The sequence below is a fragment of the Anolis sagrei genome, chromosome 2 (assembly GCF_037176765.1).
Source record: "Anolis sagrei isolate rAnoSag1 chromosome 2, rAnoSag1.mat, whole genome shotgun sequence".
Lineage (NCBI taxonomy): Eukaryota > Metazoa > Chordata > Lepidosauria > Squamata > Dactyloidae > Anolis > Anolis sagrei.
Window position 1 is genome coordinate 115386854 of NC_090022.1, and position 18906 is coordinate 115405759.

Genomic DNA, 18906 nt, shown 5'->3' on the forward strand with positions numbered 1-18906 from the left:
CCTGCCCTGCCCTGCCCTGCCCTGCCCTGCCCACCCCATCCTGGGCTCAACTCCGGAGGGAGCCGCTTACCTTCCTTCCTTCCTTCCTTCCTTCCTTGGGAAAAGGATATGGGTGGCAGACGAGGCGGAGGCACCAGCTCCGGGGCCGGCTGCGCTGGCTCAGGTAGAAGAAGACCACGGGCGCCAGGGCCGGGTAAGGGAGCGCCTCCTCGCCTTCCGAGCACGAGCCCCCGCCGCTCCTGCTCCCGCTCCCGGTCCCGCTCCCGCGGGGCTCCTTCTCCTCCTCTTTCTCTTTCTCCCCCGGGCGGGGCTCCGTGGCCCCTGGTCCCAGGCGGGCCCCATCTCCGGAGAGGTCGTTCAGGCGGGAGAAGGGCTGGCCGGGCGCGCCCTGCTGCTGCTGCTGCTGGTGCCGGAGCCCCTTTGGATCGTGGTCCTCCTCCTCCTCCTCTTCCTCCTTCTCCCGGCGCTCCTCTTCCTCAGGCTCCCCCGGCTCGAGCTGGGCTCCGCGCGGTACATCCTCGTCCATCCTCCGGCAGATGGCAGATGCGGAGAGGGAAGGCGCCCCGAGGCGGAGAGCGCGGGAGAGGCGCCGGGCGTCAGGCGAGCAGGGCTGGCGACGAGGCGGAGGGGGCGGAATTGGCCATGGGGGCTCCTCAGAAGCGGCCGGGATGCCTCCTTCCCCGCCGGGGCGCCTCCCGCCGGAGCCCCCCGCCGCTCCCCATGGCGAGGGAAGGCAGAGCCCCGCTCGCTCCCCCGCCCGCCCGCCCAGCCGGCCCTGGGCTCCCTAACTCCCGGGCGCGCAGCGGGAAGGCGAGCCGGAAGGAAAGGGGCGGCTCTGGTCCAGGTCCGGGCTGCTTTTAGCGCCGCCGCTGCCGCTGCCTTCGCCTCAGCATCCTCCCGCCGTCCGTCGGGCTTGGCGAGGCTCCTGGGCGGCGCTCCTCCCGTCGCCTCGGCTCCTCCCGATTCAGATGCTGGGGGGGAGGGGGGAGGGGGGAAGCGTCCAGTTAATTTGGGGGAGCGGGGACGAAGCGCGAGGGAAGTGCCGAAGCTGCCGGGAATGGGGGAGGGGGCGGCTGCTGCTCCTCCTCGCCGACGCCGCTTCTGCCGCTTCTTTGCCGGACGGGCGTTTGGGCGAGAAGCGGGGAAGCTCCGCGCACCTCACAGCTGGATCCCTCACTCCAACTTCAAGCCCAGCCCCGCCCCGGAGCCGCGCGCCTCGGCCAATCCGCGCCGGCGCTGGCTCCTCGGGCTCTCCCGATTGGCCGCGCGAGGCAGCAGTAAGCCAGGGAGACGGAGAGCCACAGCTGGAAGCGGGAGCGCCGCGGCTCGGGCTCCGCTCGGTCCCCCTCTCCCCAGCTCTGCTCCGGGCCAGGGGCACACGGGAGGACTTCGCGCTCCCCTTTCAGGGTCCAGGACGGGGGTATCCTTTCTTTCCTTTCGGGACGTCCCAGATGTAGGAGCCAAAGCTGAGGGGGGCGGGAGAGGGGGGGGCGCCATCAGTCAAGAAACGCGGGGCCGATGGGATGGGATGGGATGGGATGCGGAGCCAGCGCCACGAGCGGAAAGGAAACCTATGCGGACCAATGAACCCAAGCAGCACAGCCCGGGAGAGGGGACTGAGGCGAGGGTCTCCGCGCAGGACCCCTTTCCCGTGGCCCCACGGAGGAGCAAGAGGACGCGGCGGAGGCGTGGGGCAAGGGGGCAGCCGGGAGGCGCGTTTTGGCGGGAAATGAGCGGGGGGGGGGGGCAGAGAGAGGCAGGAGCAGAGAGGCACCAGCATCAGCACACCCACTTCTTGGCTTTGGCCGCACGCAGGGTTCAAGGGAAGAGGCCGGTCAAGACCGCGGAGAGAAAGTGCGGGATTCTCTCTCCCCCCTCTCTTTTTCTCCCCCCATCCCCCCCCCCCCCCCCCCGTGCCGCGGAGACCTCGCGTGGCTTTTCTTTGGGCTCTTCTCCGCCCGAGGCGAGGGGCGGCAACGTGGAGGTGCCGCCTGAGGCACCAAGGACGCCTTAAAGAGCCTCGCAGGCCACCTCCGGACCCCTCCAAACCCCGCGCCCATCCGGGACACCTCTCCCGCCCGGCCTCCTTCCAGGCAGGTGGCCCATAGCCCAAGCAGCAAGCAGAAGGGGTTTGGATGTTGAACTCTGGGAGACGCCAGTGTTCAAAATATGGGGAACTGCACAAAATAGCACGCTGCTTCTCTTTCTCACACACATATCCGCACATTATCTATCTATGGTTCCTCTAGGGAGGAGCCAGGGCTTGAAGTAGTAGAGCAGTATGGAGTAGCAGGAGTGAGGATGCCACCCAACCACGCCAGAATCCACCAGTTTCTCCCATCCTTCTCGGTTTACTGGCACTCCCTGTGATATCTGGTGAGAGGGATGACTTCCCGACAACCTTGTGAGTTGTCCCTCTTGTAATGCAAAGTTTCCTGTGGTGCCCCTGGTCTGAATGGCCAATTGAAACCCTGATGGAGACAAGAGAACTCTGGCTCAGCATTTATGTGCTCAGTAGGAGCCCCCAGGGGTGCAATGGGTTAAACCCTTGTGATGGCAGGACTGCTGGCCAACAGGTCTGTGGTTCAAATCCAGGGAGAGCGGGTTGAGCTCCCTCTGTAAGCTCTAGCTTCCCATGTGGGGACATGAGAGAAGTTTCCCACAAGGATAGTAAAATGTCAAACATCCAGGTATCCCGTGGACAACGTCCTTGCAAACGGCCAATTCTCTCACACCAGAAGTGACTTGCAGTTTCTCAAGTTGCTCCTGACATGAAAAAAAACGGAGGCAGTAATCTTGATAAATTTCTCCCCTTCAACATTTGCCCTTCCTGGCCAAGACTGAAGCCACTTCAGCTATAATGAGGTAGAAACGTTCATTTATTGTGTATACTTCAAGTGTTACATAGTCATTACAATGGCAGGATTATAAATGCCTGAAGGATGTGGGAGCCATGAGTACAAGTCCTCTCCTTGCTGGATGGCCTATGGTCAGTCAGTTGTCAGTGTAGCTTTCCCTGAAGAGATCATTTTGCAGTTAAAATGAAGGAGAGAAGAGCAGGGTCAACCTTCTTTGATTCCTTGAAGCAATAACAAGCACGCTGCATCATTAGGAGTATGGAGATGATCCACCGGGTGAAAGGACACTAACAGGAAACCTCTAGTAAATAGAGCAATTGTGTTGTATTATTGAAGGCTTACACGGCCGGAATCACTAGAGTGTTGTGTGGTTTCCGGGCTGTATGGCCATGTTGTAGAAGCATTTTCTCCTGACATTTTGCCTGCACCTGTAGCTGACATCTTCAGAGGAGAACATGGCCATACAGCCCAGAAACCACAAAACACTCCAGAGCAATGGCATAGTGGTAAGCTTTAAACTACTACTACTTGTTACACTCCTCATACCCACATCTCAAAGGAAAATCTTGAAATTCAAACTACTTCTAGCTATCTTATTTTTAAAAGTTATTTTTATAAGTTATAATTGGCTATTCAGGAACTATCCGCCCTTCAAGTACTTTGGATCAGAAGGAGGGCAGCTCACAACAATACCATGATTACTGGGAAAATCCACTTTCTTCCTCAGCTTTCATGGGGATTGCAGCTAAACTCAGAGGAATAAAGAAGCCTGAGCGGATGGCAGGAAAACAGTGGTCTGGATATTGCTATATCTGCTCATCCAGAAGTCCTGGCTCTTTAATCACATGAGCCCTGGCTTCAAGGAACCACTGAGAGATGCAGTGCCTCTTTCCGTTACAGCATCTCTGTATTTTCTGCTATGAGCTCCCTTCTCTGGCTGCTTTATCTTTAAAAGAATATGCGAACAGCTGAACAAAGCAAAAAAAAAAAACAGTGAGCAAAAGAATTGAATTCCACTTAAAAGTGTCAGGGGAGGGCACACAGGTATACATCCGATGGCTTTAGTTAGGAAAGAGAATTGATAATGGCAAGGAACTGGAGGTATGAAAATCAAACAATAAGGAATAGCTTCACTGATGGTATTCTGATGTTAAATAGACAGGTGAGAGGCAAAGAGCAAAATGAATCATGGAATAAGCACTATCAGCAATACAGAGGAAAAGATTTAACCATTAGAGATGGTGGGGCAATGACATCTAAACCTTCATCTAGCTCAGTGTTTCTCAACCTGGGGGTCGGGACCCCTGAGGGGGTCACAAGGGGGTATCAGGGGGATCACCAAAGACCATCAGAAAACACATCTTCAGTCTTCTCTTCCCTTTGGCAGAAAGGACTGAAGATCTCTCTGCCTGTCCTTCTCTTTGTTTTTGGAAACAGATGGCACATCCTTGCAGCAAAAGCCCTCCTCCTGCTCTCTGGGTGTAGGTGAACTACAACTCCATAACTCAAGGTCAGTGCCCACCAAACCCTTCCAGTATTTTATGTTTGTTATGGGGGTTCTGTGTGGGAAGTTTGGCCCAAGTCTATCATTGGTGGAGTTCTTTGATTGTTGGTGAACTATAAATCCCAGCAACTACAAGTCCCAAAGGTCAAGGTCTATTTTCTCCAAACTCCACCAGTGTTCATATTTGGGCATATTGAGTATTTTTGCCAGATTCATCATTGTTTTACTCCACAGTGCTCTCAGGATGTAGGTGAACTACAACTCCCAAACTCAAGATCAATTCCCACCAAAACTTTCCAGTATTTTCTGTTGCTCATGTGAGTTCTGTGTGCCAAGATTGGTTCAATTCCATTTTTGGTGGAGTTCAGAAAGCTCTTTGATTGTAGGTTAACTATAAATCCCAGCAACTACACTTCTCAAATGACAAAATCATCCCCCCCACCCCCCAACCCCACCAGTATTCAACTTTGGGCATATCAGGTATTTGTGCCAAATTTGGTCAACTGAATGAAAATATATCCTGCCTTTCAGATATTTATATTATGATTCAAAACAGTAGCAAAATTACAGTTATGACGTAGCAATTAAAATAATTTTATGGTTGGGGGGTCACCACAACATGAGAAAGGGGGATAATGGGGTCGCAACATTAGGAAGGTTGAGAGCCACTGATTCAGCTCTTGTTGAGATTGCAACTTCTATCATCCTGTTCAATTGGCCATACTAGCAGGGACTGCTGCAGTCCAATCAAAGGCAGCCCAAGCTCTCCTGATATGGGAGATGGAAGAAAAGGTGCCACGAAATACGCCAATGTTGCCCCTCCTTTGCTTTGCTAGCCCACCTTCCTTCTCACCATTCATCTCTCCTGGCCTTTCTTCCCCTGCCTTGATGCTACCATACGTCCTCTGGTTGTTGTTGTTTATTTGTTCAGTCGCTTCCAACTCTTCATGACCTCATGGACAAGCCCACAACAGAGTTCCCTGTCGACCATCACCACCCTCAGCTCCTTCAGAATCAAGCCAGTCACTTCAAGGGTACCATCCATCCATCTTGCCCTTGGTCAGTCCCTCTTCCTTTTTCCTTCCATTTTCCCCAGCATCATTGTCTTCTCCAAGCTTTCCTGTCTTCTCGTTATGTGGCCAAAGACTTCATCTTTGCCTCTAATATCCTTCCCTCCAATGAGCAGCGTTCTCTGGAGAAAGAACAATTCCAGACATGCAGAATGCTTGACACTGTTTCCAACAAAACCAGTCCCTACCTCCATTCCCCAAAAGCCTGGCTCTCAGCAGATAGGCATTGTGGGTAGGATGGCCCTTGAGAAAAATCACCTGTGTGCTTTTATCTCTCTCTCAGAATACATACTTTTGTATTGTAGACAAATGAATAAGCACTATAGTGTGAAAATACGGAACAAAGGAAGGGAAACAGCAACAATGTGGTTTCTGCTGCACTAGGTTAATCATTTGGGATAGGATAGATAAGAGCTGACTTTTCTGGATTTCAGAAAAGCTAGCAAGAGCTTTCTGTGTCACTTTCCTCTCCTGTGTTTCTGCTCTGTGCTCATGCCACCAGAATGTGTAGCTGCTTCCTGGCCTGGTTAAAAACTACATTTTTTCTATCGAGCAGCTGCTAAGGGTGCAGCTGAGGGCAGCCCATGTACAGTCCTCCCCGTGATTTAACGTTCTCTTTCAATTTTGTCAAAAAATGCAGGCTCTTGCCTAGTTTGGCCATGGAGTTTGGCCAATGCAATGTAACATTCTGTCTCCAACTGGCCACAGCACCACCGGCTTTGAATCCAATGTCTAGTTGGCTTCCAGCACAAGGACACAGTAAACGGGGAATGGATGGATGGACGAAAGGTTTCCCTTGCAGTTCCTCTCTTTCTTGTTGGAAATAAGAAAGTTCTCTTGATGGTTTCAGTCAGAATGTCAAATAAAAAGTGGGGAGAAGGGAATTAGAGTGGCTTTGACAGCTGCCAACATATTAAAAGTCAATTAACTATGCTGTTCATTGGTGTTTGGGAAGTTGAAAGACTCAGACTTCAAAGACCGGATATTCAAATGCTGAGCTACTCAGTTAACCAACTGGAATTGGATTCCTCATATTTAACTACCAGATTGTTAAAAACAGGATAGGTTTTCTTGCTGTTGTTTTTAAAAGCACACATTCAGATTTATTAAATGTGACTTCTAATTCCAAAAACCTCTAATTCAGGCTGAAGTAGATGTTTACCACTTCATATTTTATTTCATTTCCCCATTTAAAAAAACCTTCAAAGTGTGGTATAGTCAGCAAAAGGGGAAAAAACCAAACCAAAACAAAAAACTGGCTGAATAAAAGGATGACTCAGATTAAGTAAGAATTGATGTGATCTTTGAATACATTTGTGACTGTGGGATCAACCCAGTTTAAAGTGGATACAGCCCGAGGACACCAATCCTGATTGCATTCCGGGGGCAGATCTAGACCAGTTTGGGGAGCATCAGGCCCATGGGGTTCCAACCAATCAGGACAACCATAGGATGCCTTCTTCACTGTCCTGTTGCTGCCATGGAAGGAAATGGGGGTAGAATGAGAAACATCTAAGCAGTGGTAATGATCGCTCTTCTTCCTCTAGTAGTGGTCTTCTCGCTCTTCCAGGTGTGTTGCTAAGAGAAGACTTGGGGGCAATGTGGGTGTGGTTATTGTTTGGGGAGATGCCTGTTAGATCAAAGGCATTATGGGAGAGAAGATCAGGAAAATCATCTGTCCTGCAGCAGAGACACAGTCCCCACAACTCCCCTTTTCTCAGTTTGTTGGCTTCAGTGGATATTCAAAATTATAGTTGGGTTTGGGTTGCTTCCAGCATCTTCTCTCTTGGCAACATGTAGGAGCCAACACCCTTAGAGGAAGAGGAGTCATCCCTGTTTTTCCTTCCTCTTCCTATGGGCAATGAGGGTGCAGGAAGAGGTATCTATTTGTATATACACATGAACGTTCAGGGAATTATAAGTTAACATTGGTGGAGCTGGGTCAAGGCAAGGCATTGCTACTAGCAGGGGAGTTGGAAAGAAACACTCGGTATTGTAGTGCATTTATACCAGATATGCTCTTTTGTGACATGTAATATATATTTCATGGACTTTTTAGATTAGTTAATTGTTTAAAATTAATGGCTTGGCTTTCCAAACTTATCTTATCAGTCAGCAGGTACCTCCCTATGGAGCCCTCTCCCCCATTGATCAAAATGAGATAAGAACTTGCGACAGATATCCACTTCTGAGTTCTTGGGGGGGGGGGGGAGTTACCCTGCTGTACCCCAAATGGCAGCAGAAGTTATATCTGTTGTTTGGTGCAGCCATTGATTGTTAAGGTAGATCTGGGTGTGTATTTGGATTGTGGCAACAGTGCCACAACAGTAAACATGAATACTGAACAGTTACAAATGCATAAGTCTAGCGTATGCATTTGTAACCATTCAGCAGGATGCCAGCCATTATTTTAATTAGATTGATTATTTAATGCTTGTCATTCCACATATTGTTTTGGCTACTCTGTTTTAACTTATATTGCAATCTGATACAGACATGATTCCTCCACCCTTATATCATGTAGAAGTTTGAAGATTCTTTGGCTTACATGTTGGTCTGAATCTGGATCACTAGGCAACAAGATGCAGTCTTATCCAATAACCAGACCAATACAGAATCTGTATTTCCCTAAAGTATTCTTAAACCTTGGTCCATCATGAAATTAACAGGAGTGCAAGTTGCAGCTTTATTATTCTAGTAACACAGGAGGCACAGATAAATACAATGCTGTCAGCAGTAGAGCCTGGGTCAAAGCTGTTCTGATTCACAAACTGGAAGAAAGGTGGGGGTATAAAACAAACAAACTGTTTCCATGCCCACAGTCCCTAAACTGTGTCACCAATGCATTTGTATTCTGTCTTCCGCATGGTCACAAGCCACCTCCCTGAAGTGGCAGGAGGTTCCTCTATCATAGCTGCTCCAGTATCATAAGGATTGAGAAAGATAATGTAGTCTAGGAATAGGCATCTCCTATATTCATTTTTTTACTTCACCCCATTACAGTGCTGGGACAGTTCAGGGAAGGCCTTGGAATCACTAAATCCATACCAGTCTTACATGTATGAGGGGTGTGTATCTAGTGAATCCATGCTTTCACTATGGTTTTCAGATCTCAGGGCCTGGACCTGGATCGCCACTTTTCAGGGATCATCTCTCCATGGAAGATAAAGGTGCACATTTTCCAGTTTTGGGGGTGATGACCTCCAGGCAAAAAGAAAGATCATATGTCAATCTCCAGCTAAGATAGGAGAGCAGCAGCTTGCTACAATTAGCAAAAAACCCTCATACATTTGTTCTTGCAATTTGAGTTTATATAGCTTCATTCTTTTCACTTGTAGTGGTGCCAGGATGCACTCTCTGCTCTGTTCTGTATCAATTTTAGTGCTAGAAGCAAATAGGTTAGATGAAACATTCTATATCCTGTCTGACTAAATCCCATTATTTCATCTGGAAACATCCTCTTTAGCTATGATTTCTGTTCTGATTTCCAAAGAGAAAAATATGTTTACTCTGTGCTTACATTCAAATGACAAGCAATAGACAACTGTGATTGGTATTTAAGGTATATCATTTAATGACATATCCAGGGGCCATATCTGTATCTCAGGTTTTAGCTGACAAACCTGGGCAAGTCCTGAACTGGAAACCTTATCTCTCACATACAAACACCAGATGTCCCCGAGAAAGAGGGGGGAATGTGCTTATTTCCCTCTTTATTGGAAGTAATGAGGAAAAGTAAAAAGGTTTATATATATTAGAGAAAAAGTTACAACAAAAACAACAAGTCAGCTCATCCAAGCATTGGCTATGGCAGTAGATTTTCTTTCCTCTGTCTGCGTAGCAGTTTGCTGCTCCAATATTTGTATTCCTTTCAAGTTGAGGTGCTACACCCAAGGGGACAAAACTAATTGAACTCAGTGGGACTTATTTCTGAGTAAATATGTTTAGGACTGTGCTGTAAGGGGAAGCTGAAATGAAGCATCTGAGAAACAGCAGTATACAACATGTTGAGCATAAGCAGTAAAGAGACACTATTAGTAATTTCAAGTATTTGAGATGAGTGGTGGGTTGGTGGCAGGAGCCATTCATAACAAGGGTCCTTACTGCCTTTTCGGTTGAAGGTTTGATCCCTTGACTCTAGCAAACCCTTGGGAATTGATTGTTAATGAGAGAAGATTTTTCATAGTGCTGTACTGTTTTTAATCTTTGTTGTAAAGTAATGTTGTAAATTATTTCAATTCTGCTATTAATACCATTTTAGTTTCAACTCTTGCATATTTTTAGCTATATTTGCTTTTTATTGTAATTATCTGCTTTTGTAAGCTACCTAGAGCCACAGTCTGGGGAAAAGATGGAATATAAGTTAAGTGAGGAACAGGATGGATCAAAATTTTAACTTGGCTATATTGAAGGAGGCCTTGTTGTTGGTTTCTTTAAAATATTTCACATTAGTCAGCACAGGACAAATAGAAGCACATCCTGATGTTTGTTTCTTTTTTGAAGCAGTGGGATGTACAATTTTGGTGTTCAGGCTGCAACTTAGTGTTCAAGCTGCATTTACTGCTTATAAAAATAGTCACTTGTTATTAAGAACCCCAGGAGCTGGCCAGATTAGTAAGTGTTGTTGACCAATAATCTTACAGAAGATTGACTGTAACAAAAAATGCTGTCCTTAAATTCTACCAAAGTAAGGCATTTATACTGAATAGGTAAAAAATTTGAATGAGAGATTTAATTGTGAAGGAGGGAGGTATTAAAAATAGATTCCAGAAGCTCAAGTGTGGGTTGCAGTGTGGTAAGTTCACCCATAAACCCCCACATATGTGCAAACAGATACAAACACACACACTCTCTTCCCTGTTTCCCTATATTATTACTTTTTTTAAAAAAAAATCCATTATCTTGGACTTAAGTGTTTGTATTAATAATAATATAATCTTGCAGTAAGGTCTGGAAATGTATTTGCATAAGCTCGGTGCCATCTTAGATGAAGCATCCCTCATTGCAGATAAAGCAGATGGATGCAGCAGACGCTTTTGATCTGATTCGCTTTGTAAACTGATAAAGTACAGGGGAACCTTTGTGTGTCATTTTGTTTGCTTCAAATCCATTTAAATAAAACATTTTTTTAAAAAAACAGATAAAGCTCTGAGCCTGTAAGTGGGTTACCAGATTATGTGCTATCGCCATTTTAATTACATTTTTGTTCCTTTTAATTTGTACATTTCTGTCAAATTGCACTTCTTTCTGGGAATGAGAGATTTTTTTAGCAGAATAATATAGAGAAGAGATTATATAATTTCCCCTCAAGTATTGTTAAGAACACTTCAAAGTCTACCCAGCCTGCTCATCAAAAGAAGCTGAACCAGTTAGAAGCATCATCTTTTCCAGTTTAGCTCTCATTCCTTGTAGTCATTTTACACATGACTCTTAAACAAGTTTTGGCATTTCTCATATTGTAAATTTGAATGGAAAACTCAGGTTGACTAGAATGTAAATTTCAGATGAAACAGCTTTGTTGCTTTGCCAACTTTATTAATCAATCAATCATACAAGTTTTGAGTTTTAAGGTATTTTGGATGGCATCTGTCCATCCATCTGTTCTGTAAAGGCATCTATGTCAGACATGCCTGGAATCCTGTTGGTTAGTCCCAACCAGAGTAGATCTATTGAATCCAATGTTTAGTAGTGAAACAATACATAGACAAACCCATTTTATTCAGTGGGCTATGCTCAAGCTGATATTAACAATATGACTAAGGCCTTAGGGCCCTTCCAGACAGGCCCATAACGTGTGACGGGTCACGGGTGTACCTGAGGTGTGCAAACAATGCCTCAGGTAAACCTGAATTAATCTGGAGTAAACTGGCATCCCACTCTCCCAGCTGTCCTCCCCCCTCACCCACCTGACATGTCATTTGGATGCATCAGAAGCTGTCTTCGAAGTGCGTGTGCATGCAGCCAGACCCCTCTGGTAAGTCTTTGGGCCAAACAGGGAGCTGGGGGGCTGGCTACATGGCCTCTCGGGTCAACCTTAGGTTGACCCAAGAGAGCATGTAGCCATGCACCCAGGGAAAGTGCAGTTTAGGGGAGATGTGGGGACAAAATCCCAGGAGGAACTGAGATTAAATATTCCAGTTTGTTCCAGGATTTAGCCCTGTTTGGAAGGACCCTTTGTATTCAACCTCTTCATTAAAAGGTATATGGCAATAAGTGATGCAAACGAACAGTGGTCCTTTTCATAGTACACTATTATAGTATAACTATGATGGCAATATCCTATGGAATCCTGGGATTTCCAGTTTAGGAAGAGGCATTTAGAATTCTCAACTGGAAAGGTCCTTTTGTTCCTCAGACAAACTACAAGCCCCATGATCCCATAGAAGGCAGCCATGGGAGTTGAAAGACATCAAAGTTCTATTATAATTGTGTAGTGTGAAAGGGCCTCTGTGCTAAGACTAGTGGTACTGCCAGATAATTTGGAGGCTTTCAATTTAATATACTTTATATGGAAAGAGTGTACCTATTTCAAAATACCCATAATGGTGTAGGGACCGGTAGCATTGGTTCCTACACCAATGCTTATCTGTTGCATTTTTTTCTGACTCAAAACCCGGTTATTTACTCCCAGTCAAAGTTTCAGTGAGTGAATGTGCATTTCAGTGAGTAAATGTGAATGTGCATTTATACATTTATAAATGGATAAATGCACATTCAAATGGAACAATGAAAAAGAAAGATCAACTTTAAAACGGTAGAAGCACACAGTTGTGGCAAGGAAACACAAAGTGAAGAGGCAGAAACATTCCTTTGCTTAGAAGAGGAGGATAAGGTGGCGGTGGTGGAAGTGGAGGAAGATGGGGTGGTGTGCATCTACCGTGATCAAGGATAAATGTTAACTTGGGACAACACAAGCATTTGACTCCACACCAGTATTTGCCTCTTTGAGTGGAATAGTTGAGACCCACATGTACAACAGTAAGAAGATTAGGGGATAGAGCTATCTCTTTTCACAACAGCTGTCTTCCCTTGGGAACAATGGCATTGCAGTTATCAAGGAAGAAAGCTCATAATCTGGACATACGATTTTGAGGGGTTTTTTCCCCAAAGGAGGCTAACATGACTACATGTGGAACAAAGTATAAAACTCTGTCTGATGCAAATCAGTAAAAGATTGTGATGCAAATTTGAAAGCGAATGTATCTTGTGCATGCTTAATATGGAAGTAGGATTGTGGCTAGGCCTGTCGGTTTTAGTTCGTTAATTCGTTATTTCGTAATTTATTCGTTATTTTTAGCATATCCGAAGCGATTTCAAAACATATTTTCAAACCCGGAAGGGTTTAAAAATATCGAAACAGCAGCCCCATTTTTTTTACGAGCTTCAGCTCGTCTCGTTAATGGAATGGAGGCTGCTGTGCTGCTGGTGCCTGGGAGCCAATCCGGCGCTCCCAAGCACCCCAGCAGTAAATGGGGCGGGCGGCGCGAAGGGGCGGCGCGAGCAACACAGCTGGGAGGAGGAGGAGGAGAGCGCAGGAGCGCGCGCGCCATCCGATCGGCTCCGGCTGCTGCGCCCTCCTCCTCCTCCTCCCAGCTGTGTTGCAGGAAGTGCCAGGAGGAGGAGGAGGAGGAGGAGGAGGAGAGTGCAGGAGCGCGCGCGCCATCCGATCGGCTCCGGCTGCTGCGCCCTCCTCCTCCTCCTCCTCCTCCTGACACTTCCTGCAACACAGCTGGGAGGAGGAGGAGGAGGGCGCAGCAGCCGGAGCCGATCGGATGGCGCGCGCGCTCCTGCGCTCTCCTCCTCCTCCTCCTCCTCCCAGCTGTGTTGCAGGAAGTGCCAGGAGGAGGAGGAGGAGGAGGAGGAGAGCGCAGGAGCGCGCGCGCCATCCGATCGGCTCCGGCTGCTGCGCCCTCCTCCTCCTCCTCCCAGCTGTGTTGCAGGAAGTGTCAGGAGGAGGAGGAGGAGGAGGAGGAGGAGAGTGCAGGAGCGCGCGCGCCATCCGATCGGCTCCGGCTGCTGCGCCCTCCTCCTCCTCCTCCTCCTCCTGACACTTCCTGCAACACAGCTGGGAGGAGGAGGAGGAGGGCGCAGCAGCCGGAGCCGATCGGATGGCGCGCGCGCTCCTGCGCTCTCCTCCTCCTCCTCCTCCTCCCAGCTGTGTTGCAGGAAGTGCCAGGAGGAGGAGGAGGAGGAGAGCGCAGGAGCGCGCGCGCCATCCGATCGGCTCCGGCTGCTGCGCCCTCCTCCTCCTCCTCCCAGCTGTGTTGCAGGAAGTGTCAGGGGGAGGAGGAGGAGGAGGAGGAGGGCGCAGCAGCCGGAGCCGATCGGATGGCGCGCGCGCTCCTGCGCTCTCCTCCTCCTCCTCCTCCTGGCACTTCCTGCAACACAGCTGGGAGGAGGAGGAGGAGGAGGAGGAGAGCGCAGGAGCGCGCGCGCCATCCGATCGGCTCTGGCTGCTGCGCCCTCCTCCTCCCAGCTGTGTTGCAGGAAGTGTCAGGAGGAGGAGGAGGAGGAGGAGGGCGCAGCAGCCGGAGCCGATCGGATGGCCCGTATACACCTCCAAGGTCATGTGACCAGCACATGACCATTACTTTCCCTCAGAAGCAGTACCTATTGATCTACTCACTTTTGCATGTTTTTGAACTGCTAGGTTGGCAGAAGCAGGTGCTAACAGTGGGAGCTCACTTCCACACCAGGACGTTCATTGACTCCAAAATTCCAGCTCAAGCTTCCAGCTTCCTGAATGCCTCCAACAGCTAATTGGCAGCCACAGGGCATTCCCACCTGCCAGAGAGGGAATCCCCACATCAGGGCCAGAGCCAATCACTGAGCAAGACTGCCTGAGCCCACCCCTTGACCAATGAGGAGCAGGAGTGGCGCCAGCCAACTACCAACGCTCAGCCAATCAGGGATGGAGAGGGAATTTCAAAACTAGATAATGTTAATGCATGGGTTTTCTACTGTATAAAAAGGACTGCACATCCCATAATGTTTATGCTTGTACATTTTGGCAACCATTATGGTACACTATATTGCATCCCTTCTGCAGATGGAATAAAGCCTACTGCTATGACTCTCCTGGCCAGTCTGTGGCTGATTAAGAGAAAGGCATGAAGGACCTGAGTATGTATAGTAATACCCAACAGGCAAATAATAATAGTAGTTAAATGGTGAATCCACTTGTGTAAAAGATAAGAGAAACATAGCATAGTTCCACCTGAAATTTACATGGCACTGCAATATAGGCTTTTCGTCTAAATACCCAGCTATAGACCTATATCAGACTTTCAAAATAACTGCAGATTTGTAAGTTCCTTAAAGTTATCATTTATCCACTCCTAACTTCAAAAGCCAGGGTTTGTTTTTTTTTTTTGAAGGGTAGAGATAACAGAGCAATTCTGATACCAATTTATTTCACAAATTAACTTTTTACAAGTAGCAATTGCAAAGTCCAGTTATTAGTCCGCTGTTGGGGAGTTGTAATGCTTACTTGTAGTGGAGCCCAACACAAAAGTATCCAAGGTCATCATTAAGTTTAAATAATACATTTAGGAGTGTGGGTGACTGATTAGGATGGGAGCATGAGACATAGATGTGAAACCTATTCTGGAGTTTAAGATGCCCATAGCTTTGGTGGCCTTCTGCTGAGTTCACGGATAGACATATGAGTGACAGGAGAAGGAGAATCAAACCCTGAGAACTTCAGCAAAGGATGAAGCTACCAAAAGGATTAACAGCAAAGGAATTGGGAGAGTAGAGATGTAAATGAGTGAATAATATTTTGATACTGCCTAAGGATCTAATGAGGTCACATTCGTCAGCTGTGCATGCTCTTCTGGCCACCTAATTATATTGTGAGGGTAGCATGAAAATGGAAATGATACCGAGCACAGGATGACCTAGATGATACAAGGACAGAAAGGCCTGAACATGAAGAAACTTTGTGCTCCTTAATGAGGAAACTGAACTCACTGTTGCCACTAGAGTAGCAGAAGCTAGGGATATAACTTCCCCTGCAGTATTTTGGATTCTCCTACACATGGGAGATCTGGGATGGGAGCCATATGCCAAAAGCAAGATGCCATGTGGGTATGCAGTAACTGTTCCAAAACCTGTGGGCAGATGAGCAGGTAGACCATAGATAGTAGCAAGACCCAATTTCTATCTACCTTCTTCTCACGACAAATCAGAAAGGGTGAGATTAAGGAGACAATTAGGGCTGAAGTGTAAGATCAGTGCTCTCCTCTTATTAGCTACCCATAAGAATCTGGGGGGGGGGGGGGGGGAGTCAATAAGAAGGTGAGAGAGCCAACAAGGCATGTGTTTTTGGCTGGCAAGATTCTGGGATATAGGGCAGTATGGATACAGAATCTCTGTTAACACTGCCACTCACCACCTCATAGTCAAGGGTAGTCTAAAGTCATATACAGCAATTAGCTCAGCAAGGGCAAAGCATACAAATAGTCCAGAGTTCTTTCCAAGGGCCAGAGCCAAACAATCTCATCAACTTAAGCCATAGCCCAAAACATAGACCCTTCATCAAAGTCAAGGTCCAACAAAAGAGTTCACTGATAAAGATTCAGACTGTAACAGTTCCACAACATTTGTTCCCAACAACTACCAGATTTATGCCACTTTCACAAGTGCTCTCACCTGTTGGCCCTCCTCTGAGCCAACCAATTAGATCTCCTCAGTTGGATGGCATCAGTTCTTAATTGTAGCCTAACTGGAATGCTTAACTCCTGGTCTCTTTCCTGAAGTGCCTGATTCTGCCCTAACTCTGTGTCCCTATTTCCCTGAGGCTCCTGGTCCTGCTCTGCATGGGTAGATTCCTCAGTGTCATACTACTGCTCTCTGCTTGCCCCTGATTCATATGCTGAATGAAGAAGCCCTTACATCTTTATCCTCATCGCAAGGCCTGGCAGACTGATGGCCATCTGGCCTCTGTTTAAAACCCTCCAAGGAAAGAGTTTCCACCACACTCTAAAGCAGAGAGTTTGACTGTTGAACAGCTCTGACAGTCAGGAAGTTCTTCCTAATGTTCAGGTGGAATCTCTTTTCCTGTAATTTTAACCCATATACTACTATCTCAAATTTCTAGGGTAGAAACCAGTGACTGTTTATCAGCGGAAAGATCACTTTACCCATGCCCAGTCTTACTTCTTTGTTGTTCCATTTTTTCACTTGCTTTTAAAATGTCCCAATTTTTTTCTTGTACCTCCCAGTTTTCTCTTTTGTTCTCAGCTCAACTCACTTGTGGCAGAGTTCAAAGTGTAACTTTGGAAAGTAAATATGCAACCCAACCATGAAGTGAGGAAGAAGCAAAATCGTCCATTTTCCTGTAGTCTTAGGCAAAAGCAAACTGCTGCACTGTCTTCTAGACTGCCTGTTTTTCTACATGATTCACTTTTTTCCATCTTGAACACATTCTGATACTGTTTGATTATAGATGCCCTGATTTTTATCTGTGAAATGTTGGAGAGTATTTCTTTACCATGTTGTTGAGGCAGATGTCAAGAAAGCAAATGATAGATGACTTTTCAGTGAACTATCATTGCACTATGGGCTTTGACTTGCTAACAAATTACAGTCTGAATGTGGCACTGAATCATAATCAGAACAAAAAGGTGAGAAATGCAACATTACATTGACTTATTAGTTAGCACAATCAGCTAAAAGTCTTTTGATTGATTGAGACTATGCTTTTGGCTAAGCAGGCAGCCTTTTTTAAATAAATTGTTTGAATAAAAGTATACTGGGGGGGAAACTGTGTTATCCCAGGAATATTTCCCTCAAGGATGCGATAGGAATTGTGTAGCCCTTCAGATGTTTCCCCACAATTCCCAGCATTCCTTACCATTGCCTATGCTACCTATGATTGCTAGGAGTTGCAGTTGATTCAGTTCTCATCCCTCTTTTACAATGAAGTCTTCTGTGAAATGTGTGCATCATCAAAAAATGAAAAAGGGTTGACCCTTTTTACTCATACTCAGATTTATGCAGCTGTGTTAATTAGCAAAATCATACAATAAATCAAACTTTAATTGGGTGACAGTCCTCCTAATAAACACCAAATGGTGCTTCTTGTGTGCCAGACATTAGAGAGGGGGCTGCACAGGAAGAGTCAGTCATGCCCCATTCCTTTGCTTTGATTGCAAGGGAGATGGGCGAGATACACAAATATGTCATAGTTTGGCAGTCCAACATTTGTGCAAGGTACATATGAGTTGAATGTTTGATACTGTGACAAAATTATTTGCCTTTGTATGTCAAAGGTTGCCAAGAAAGGGGTTGACCTGCTACTGTTTTGTATTCCTTAAAAATGATTATTCAGTACCATTTTCAGGCTGTAAATATTAATCCATTTGGGAAATGGATATGGGTACCAAATATAGATTTGTGTGTGCAAATGATTTGGGTTATAACTCACTGCATGCTTACTTGAGAATAAGCTCTGTTGTACACAGTAGACATTCCTTCTAAACAAATGCAAAGATGCTTGCGTTGCACAACTGCAAGCCTATGTATATTTTATCAGTGTATTCACACCTGAACTCAATGGAATTCACTTCAAAGTTTTAAAAATTGAAAAAAAATTGTTCATGCTTGACAGACATCTTAAATTCAGGCTAGGCACCTCACTCCCAAAATACAGAATTCTTAGACCAACTTATTTGCCCTCAGAGGAACAGAAGAGTTGTCTCCAAATCACTAGATCTTTGGAGATGCTGGCACTTTGTCCAAAGAAACCAGATGATTCCTTTGTATCATTGTGAGCCATGAAGACATGGTGAAATGGTTATTTAGTAACATAGGGATCCACCTTATCAGCAGGAATGAGATGGGCAGCAAGCTACTGCCATATGCTCAGATGAGCTGTTCTTTGGGGGTCTACATCTGGCCCAGGGCCAATTCCAGCATTAAGGAGAGGGGTGTAACCACTTCAGGAGGCATATGCTGATGGTTAGCAGTGGTAGTTACCAGAATTCCTTTTGAGCATTCTGGCAGTATGGCTTATTCTCTCTTCAACTTGTCTATTCTCCTTATGTGAGACAGAAGATGCCCTTTTACAATGTGCCCCGGTGCCATGTTCCAGGAGGCTTTCACCTGATAACCTGGGCAGAGTTTAATCAGACAAACCCAGGATGTGCCAAAACATTATTTACTTAAACAAAGAATGAAAACATTGAGTCCTTCCAAGGTCTGACTACCAGAATACAGCAGAGCTGGGATAACACAAATCAAAGTCCAAAATTCCAAAGGTACAAACCATAGTCAGAGTTCCAAAGTCAAGTCAGATAATCAAGGTCAAACTAAAGTCCAAATGTAGAAACTGAAATTCAGGTCACTAAATTAAGCCAGGAAGTGGGTCCAGAGTTTAGATGTTTGGATACATAAGGTTCAAGACAAGGGTCATCATAGACTATCACTTGTGGCTGAGTATAATTGTCTTTCAAGGATATAGTTTTGGCAG

The 18906-nt window shown here is 46.4% G+C and overlaps 1 protein-coding gene across 11 annotated transcripts in view; it reads right to left on the reverse strand.

Annotated features, from left to right (window-relative positions):
- CACNA1G (calcium voltage-gated channel subunit alpha1 G) overlaps positions 1–739 on the reverse strand; it is a 420834-nt gene extending 420095 nt beyond the window's left edge. For 6 of the 11 annotated variants that reach the window (XM_060764775.2, XM_060764774.2, XM_060764777.2 and 3 more), the window contains exon 1: positions 111–739. In XM_060764775.2, coding sequence (XP_060620758.2) covers positions 111–526 — 416 coding nt within the window. In that variant the 5' untranslated portion in view covers positions 527–739. The remainder of the gene's footprint in view (positions 1–110) is intronic. The other 5 variants (XM_067463774.1, XM_067463775.1, XM_067463773.1 and 2 more) reach the window with 2 other exon arrangements.
- Positions 740–18906: the final 18167 nt, after the last annotated feature.